The sequence below is a fragment of the Etheostoma cragini genome, chromosome 14 (genome assembly GCF_013103735.1).
Source record: "Etheostoma cragini isolate CJK2018 chromosome 14, CSU_Ecrag_1.0, whole genome shotgun sequence".
NCBI lineage: Eukaryota > Metazoa > Chordata > Actinopteri > Perciformes > Percidae > Etheostoma > Etheostoma cragini.
The window spans coordinates 13,400,416-13,407,640 of record NC_048420.1 but is presented as its reverse complement, the minus strand read 5'-3'; the positions used below and the strand labels follow the sequence as shown (position 1 = coordinate 13,407,640).

At 42.0% G+C, this 7,225-nt stretch overlaps 2 protein-coding genes across 3 annotated transcripts in view; both read left to right on the top strand.

The window, feature by feature from the left end:
* Positions 1 to 2,501, top strand: part of LOC117956538 (tektin-B1-like) — a 2,959-nt gene extending 458 nt beyond the window's left edge. The window contains exons 3-9 of one of the 2 annotated variants that reach the window (XM_034891623.1): positions 198 to 323; positions 579 to 784; positions 1,122 to 1,263; positions 1,489 to 1,596; positions 1,707 to 1,850; positions 2,001 to 2,080; positions 2,212 to 2,501. In XM_034891623.1, the coding sequence (XP_034747514.1) occupies positions 198 to 323; positions 579 to 784; positions 1,122 to 1,263; positions 1,489 to 1,596; positions 1,707 to 1,850; positions 2,001 to 2,080; positions 2,212 to 2,410 (1,005 nt within the window). In that variant the 3' untranslated portion in view covers positions 2,411 to 2,501. Of the gene's footprint in view, positions 1 to 197; positions 324 to 578; positions 785 to 1,121; positions 1,375 to 1,488; positions 1,597 to 1,706; positions 1,851 to 2,000; positions 2,081 to 2,211 lie in introns of both variants that reach the window. The other variant, XM_034891622.1, reaches the window with a different exon arrangement.
* Positions 2,502 to 3,007: 506 nt separating this feature from the next.
* On the top strand, positions 3,008 to 6,811 carry stmnd1 (stathmin domain containing 1). The gene is made up of 5 exons (XM_034891624.1): positions 3,008 to 3,281; positions 4,542 to 4,725; positions 4,808 to 4,947; positions 5,488 to 5,619; positions 5,720 to 6,811. The coding sequence occupies exons 1-5, from the start codon at positions 3,219 to 3,221 to the stop codon at positions 6,176 to 6,178; spliced, it is 978 nt and encodes a 325-aa protein (XP_034747515.1). The 5' UTR covers positions 3,008 to 3,218; the 3' UTR covers positions 6,179 to 6,811.
* The last annotated feature ends 414 nt before the right edge of the window (positions 6,812 to 7,225 follow it).

The window sequence follows — 7,225 nt, the reverse complement described above, 5'->3', positions numbered from 1 at the left end:
CACATATATTTGTAGTTAATAACCTGATTTATGACCAGAAAAACTCATTAAATACCATACCTTGCAGTGTCAGAAGTATGATGCAACTAAAGAAAGAAATTATTTGTGCCGTTATAATTACATTTGTCTCTGATTTCTGATTTAAAGTGTATCAATGTGTGTAATGTCTTTTTTTTTTTTTTTTTTTTTTTTTCTAGATTCCATCTGCCGCTCGTAGCACCATGAGACATCTCAACACTCGGCATACAGAGGTCAGCCAGTGGCAGGCCCAGATATTTGGGAGCATCGGGCAAGTGGATCGGGAAATCTCTGCTTTGGAGCAGGTACACACATACATTACTTTACATTAAATTTTATTTGTATTATCCAAAGCAACTTCAAATGAGTGCATTCTACCTTGAAGACATGCACATGCATTGTATTACCTTACATCATTTATCTGAATGCCAAAGGGGAAAAGGAAATCACTGTTGGAGAGTTAAAGAGTAACCTCAGTTACTATCTCAGTCACTAACTACAGTTTCCTCTTTAATTCATAAACAGCCGTCTTATTTTCATCACTGCTTTTGTGTGTTTAGATGAAAGATACCGCTGAGCGCTGTCTCCAGGAGAAGCAGCTGTACAGTCAGCTCATGAGCGACAGTGTGGCCATCGGAAACAGTTTGAGCTCAGCGGCCCAGAGACAGGACCACGTCCTCATCGAGCTGAAGAAGGAAGAGCAGCTGACCAATGAGATCAGAGAACTGCTCCAGAAGCAGATCTGCATCCTGCTCGACAAACTAAGGTCCGGCAGACAGATTCTGTGTTATTTCTGAATTATTCAGATTTATTTCTGTTCCAGCATTTTGAATGTTATGCCCCTCACTACCCTTTAATTTAAAGCATTCCCCTGAACTCTATGCCTGCATCATATTAACCTTGATGTTTTAGAAACACCTTAAAACAGAGCTGAGTTTTTTTTAAATTTACAAATATATTCATTTATTTCAAGGTCTCAGCATTCATGCATGTTTATGCAGCTTTTTACCAGTGTTCAAACAGTGACACTCTACTTTTTTTATATGATCTCAGATTTGCTTCTGTTGTGTCTCACCTTACTTCCTAATGTCCCCTCCCTGCAGCTCTTTGAAGCAGATCCGCACTCAGCTGCTGGCAGATTTTCAGGACAAGACTGAAGCCATTAAGCTCACCACCAAATGCATCACCTATAACCTCAACACTCCATGCTCCCGACTCCCTGCCGGTCAATACAAGCCTAACCACGTGAGCTATGACAAGTGGCTGTCCCACTGCAAGGACCTAAGTTCAACAGCTGATAACCTGATCAAGGACTCCACTTCCTTCAGGGGAAACCTGCGCTTTACCCTGGTCAATGTAAGCCAACACTGACCATATCTCAAACTTTAGATAAAGACTCCTGACCTTAGTCCATTCTTCACTAAGCAGGATTTTCTCTCATAACCTTTTTGATATGTGTGCCTATTATAGTTAAAAAATGCCCAGGAGAGGCAGCGTCGCAGCACAAGTGATGCCCTGAGAAAGAAGGTCAATGAGCTGAGCAGGGTCCAGGACACGCTGATCTGGGAGAGGCAGCGGGTCAGTTTACTGGATTGTAGTCACAATTCACTACCTACCATTCACAGACCAGTTGTACTTGACTTTTTGTGATGATCACTCATTGTTCTGTGGCTTTCTTTAATCTCCAGACAAGGGATGAGTTTTCTGATTTGACAAAGGACATAGAGAAGTTAGTGGGTCAGATCAGGAACTGTGATTCCAAGCTGCATCAGGTTACCCACCGCCTGGACATCCTCAACCAGAGACCCAGACATGAGCTCTGCCTGGACCAGGTAAGGGTCTCACCAAACAGTTGCAGAGATGATATGACATTTTTGCAGTCAGAAGCACAGAAAGCCTCAAATTGCATGTCAATGCTCAGTTGTTACCTCTGTGTATACACGATGGCTTTAACTTTCTTTTTTCGGTTCTTCCTCCTTCAGCCCTACTTCAGCTTCACGCTGGAGAAACATGACCTGACAAAGATGGCAGCTGGACTTCGCCCAATACTGAAGCGCTCTCAGTAAGTCTGTCCAGTCCATTCAAAATGTCACCCTTTCTAATGAGACAAAACTGTATTGCTGGTTTGTATGTTCACCATTTTCTTTATAATAACCTGGGCTTGCTATTTTTTTATGATAACCTTGTCTGTAGGCAGGACCTGGAGCTCACACACAGGCGCCTGATGATTCTGGAGGACAACCTGGCCAAAAATGCTTATGCCCTGGAGGTGGAGCGGAAGTGCCAGAACCTGCACCAGAGTTTTCTCCCTTCACTTGACACCATTGTGGTCCTCGCCAACAGGCCCAGGCTCTGCACGGGCAACCACAGAGTTCCCTCCTACTTACAATAGCCTGGAAGAGTATATTAGTGCTCTACTGCACCCCTGTGGTCCTTTCCACATGGTGATGCAAAATGCAATAAAATACCTTTAAGAAAGATTACACTGGCTTGTCGAGAGGCCCCTATGATTTCAGATATTATTGTGCTTTTGGTTCATATTCCCAGACAAGAGGACAGTGGTGAATTTGGCGCAGAAATCCAATCAAATAGTGTAAAAAAAAAAAAATCTTGTCACTACAAACCAGTGTACACAATAGATGTGGACACTGACAGGTCCAGTAGTTTTTGAGTGAAAATATTTTAATTTTAATATTTTCAGGAAATGGCTCAAATGAATGGATATATTATTCAGTATTTCACCATCATAGATCACTATGAAATTCTAGAAATTCTTTGTATAAGCATATCTACAGACAATTAAATCGAAGAAATAACATGTAGACAGATGTTTTGGTGGTGTTTGGGCGAGCTGGGGCTGAATGGTTGGGGGTGTTTGACTTCAGACAGTATTTCTAAAAAATCACCAGCTTCAGTAACACATTTGACAGAGTTGATCAGCAGTAACAGAGGTGTGACGTTTTTTGTAGTGCCCTGACTCCTGACACCCACAGCTTGTTAGGTGTCTCCTCTTTAACCGGGTCAGATTTATTGTAGCAACAGCCCTTAGCAACACACCGGGACCATGGTGACTGTCTAAAGTGTGAAGGAATGCAAGTCAACAAGGGTCAATACATAGAGAAAAAACACACCGAGGTGTAATTAAGCCTAACATTTATAGTTTTTATGGACTTATTTCATATTGTTCCTTTGAGGTGAATATGGGATGCGTCAAATCCACAGCGGTCCAACCGTTGAGACCGGAAGAGTTCAAGGGAGACGAGGTAGGCTCCGTCTCAAATTACAACCAGCAACTTCCAGTTGACTTATAAGCGTTAGTTAAAACTGAGAGGAGTTCAAAATGGTGTATGGCATTTAACGGTTTTCGAGAAATGTGAAGTAACGTTATAGCGAAGAGCTGCTACAAGTGTTAGCTCCACGCCGAAAGCTGTGTGCCATTCAAAGTTGTAGCTAGTCCCATAGAATAACCACGTTAGGTGGCTTTACTGGACTGGCACGTTAATGTCTTACTGAGTCACCGTTTTGGTCTAGGCCCCTACGTTATTTATTATTATTATTATTATTATTATTATTATTAGCTAATACGGCATGTGTATGTTAAAAACACAAGCGGTAAACTTTTTTTTGTGAAGCCATTCAGTATTCACTCACCATGTCACTCAGGTGTTTCCAATTAGCCTAGCTACACAAACGGATAACTTGTTTGTCTGGGAATCACACCCTGAAGACGGCTGTCTGTGCCGCTACGAGTGGGTTGCTTCTATGTTCTTTTATTTTTTCTTTACATTTTCTATTATGAAATAGCCAGTAAAAAAAAAAACGTTTTTAAAATATTTTTTGAAAACAATTTTGAAGACGAGTGCCTTGGATTTCCTTTTTTCCCCGACCCCAAAGAATATATTGATATAGGCTAATTGAGATGTTTTAGGGGATACCTAATAGGTTAATAAATGACTGAATATTAAGGTGTGCCTAGTTGTAATAATAAACTGTTCATATAATGCATTAAAAACATAACGCACTTTAGCACTTTCATGTTTTCCATTCCTTAGTAACATATTTGGGATAACCTCTAAATTTGCACGTTAGTTGAAAAATTATTTCATTCGTAATGTCACTTACGTAAGAGCATACAAATGCTGTAAGCAAAATGTAGCCTACTTAAAGTATCAGAAGTAGCTCATGATGCAGCCAATTTCTGAGTCCTATAATTATCGATCGATGACATGGAAGCATTTTAATGCTGTAGCTCGTCCAGATGGAGCTAATTTTAAAGATACATATTCTGTCTGGTAGGTCAATGTTATCAGTTGCATCATTTTAGAAGATGAAGGTCAGAGGTTACACTGTAAACTACTGTAAATAGGTTTCAAAATTCTGAGATTATGTAATTTGTAGGTGTTAACTGCTATGTATCATTATTGTGTAGATGCCATCATAACAACGCCATGTCTGGGATACTATGCAGAATGGGGTCAGGGTATATGTATTCATGCATTCATACTGTGTCGCTGTGATGTCAGGATGAGACCGGGAGTAAAGTTGATGGTCGTGGAGACTCTGCTGTGTCAAAGGGCACCACAGACAGCGGGGTGGGGATGGAGAAGAGAGACGTCCCTATGTTACCTGGAGCGGTGCCCAGAAAACTCCCCCCTATAACATCTGAGTGTGTCAGAGAAAGCGATGCGGACAGAATTACACAAGATGGTGAGTGAGCTGAATGAAACACACTGTGTCATAGAGAAAGTCCAGTGCACACAACGGTGTTTTTATTGTCCCTGTGTGCCAGGCATGTGGCAGCAGGAGCGCACACCGCAGGAGCGCCCAAGGTCCAGTGAGATCCTGGAGGAACTGCTGAACCAAGGCATCATACTTGTGGAACAGACAAGACAGAGGGGCAGCGGGGCTGGAGAGGCCTACAGCATCATGGTGGGTACTTGGATCAAACATGCTAACACACAGGCTGAATTTCAATTGGGTAGAACTGGAGAACATAATAACAATACTGTGATATTATACAAAGTTTTTTTCATGGTCTTAGAAGCTGCATTGCATTTTTGTGAACAGATGGATTTGTTCTAACTGAGTGAAATTAAAAAGGATGCCTCTGCTTCCGGTCCAAATAGGCCGTTCAGTAAGCCAGCATGCACAAAATCAAGGTTCCGGGCTACCACACCTAAATTAAATGCACCGAGCAATCCTAATGACATTAGCTACACATGTGCTTATCCTACTGTACTAAGATAGGCCAAACTGTCTGCAACACTAATTGCTGTCCTGGAAAGATACACTCCTAAAAATACATCAGAAAGTGCATATTCATGCAGGATGTTGGTTTGTGTTGGCATATTATCTTTTGAAAAGTAGTTTTCAGGGAAAGTGTATTAACCTGTAACATTTGGATTGTCTGTTCTGTCTCCCTGTGTGTGTGTGTGTGTGTGTGTGTGTGTGTGTGTGTGTGTGTGTCAGCTGGATGACGGGGAGGGGGTCAAGCGAAGGCCTCCTGCCAGACTGAAGTCCCTAAACGCCAAGAAGGTTGAAAGTTTACCTAGCAAAGAAGAGATTGAGGAGAAGATAAGACTTGCTGAGGAGAGACGCAAGGTACTGTGTGTGTTGTCATACACACACACACACACACACACACACACACACACACACACACACACGCACATGCTGATCTACTCCCACCTCTCTCTCCCAGTTAAGGAAAGACGAGCTCAGGATGCGATTGAGGACCAAGACAGCCCGTGTTCGGTGCCCTGCTCCTACTTCCAGCATGGAGGAGGTCGAGGACGCAGCTCTCAGCACTGTGGAGCCGCTACAGTCACCGCTCACCCCGGACCAGCTCAATCCCCTGCCTCATAGCCAGATCGAACGTGAGGCAGCCGAAGGCAGGGCGTGGGTGAGAGAGGCTGGAGGTGATGTCAGAGAAAATATGGCTAGCGCAGACAAGGGAGAAGGGAGGAGAGTGCAGGGAGAAGATAGGGGCGATAACAGAGAGGAAGGTTCAGAGACGGGGAGTGAAGATGGGGATAGGGAAGAAGAGGAGGAGTTGACTCAGGTGGAGCAGCTCAAGGAGGACAAGCTCCTTACAGCCTCTGGGGAGTTGGAGAGTGACTCTAGCTTTCAAAATGCAGAGGACAAAGAGCAGATATTTTAAATAAAATAAGCCATGAATCAATACTAAGAGAGATAAAAGAGAGGAGGGGGCCAAACATATTTCCTTTTGCACAGTCGAAAGGTTGAAACTTGTAAAAATAAAAAATATGTATACATTATATGTTGAAAGAATTAACAGATGTAATGAAGCTATAGTTGGGCCTAAATGATGGAATTGGATGGAATGTGGATGTGAATTGTTTGTACTTGAAAAAGCACTACTTCTACTGAGGGAAGTACATTGGCCCATAAAGGGTTGTAATACTATTGTTTAAGCATAAAGGAATATGAGGGTTTTCTTTCCAAATTTAATATAATTAACTTCAGTGAAACCTTTAACAAATAAGACCAAGACTTCTTGCCAACACACAAAAGTTCTTCAAATGAGATTTTAGTTTTACATTTAATTGTAAAATATGATATCGTTGAGTCTTACTTTGCATGTGAAGGGTGTACTTGTTCTTTCGGACATAAGATGGCGCTGTTTCAGTGGGTTCAAATTGCAGCTCCCTAAAGTCAGTGCACCTCATCTATGAGAGAAGTTCTCTGGAGGAGGTTTTGGCAACATGTGGAGTAAAGATGTGTAAGTATTTATCAATCAATAAAGTGTTCCCTATGGGTTGTTTATGAATGCATAAATCTAAAACTTTGTCAAATTAGCTAATTTGCTGTAGAACATTTGAACTTTTAGATAACATTTTCTGAGAGGTTGAGGGTGTGACTGAGCTGTGGGGATTCTGGGATCTGTCCCAGTGACCTTTGGCCTTTAGCGTGTCCTTGCCTTACAGATGTGTGCTGCAGCCAAATGGATAACAAGCACAAAGTTACAGTTCAGCTCTCCAGAACTGCAGCCTTTGTGTTGGTTAAAATAAAATAAAAAAATAAGACTATAAAGTATGTTTCTGGTGACTGTTGCTGACACATATTCACAGTTGGCATACGTGTGATGTGTGATGTGGAGTATTTTTTAGGGTTATTGGAATTATAGTATAATTAAAGCTTTCAATGGGCCCGCAGGCTGCTATTGTAGAGGTACAGCATAAGAGGA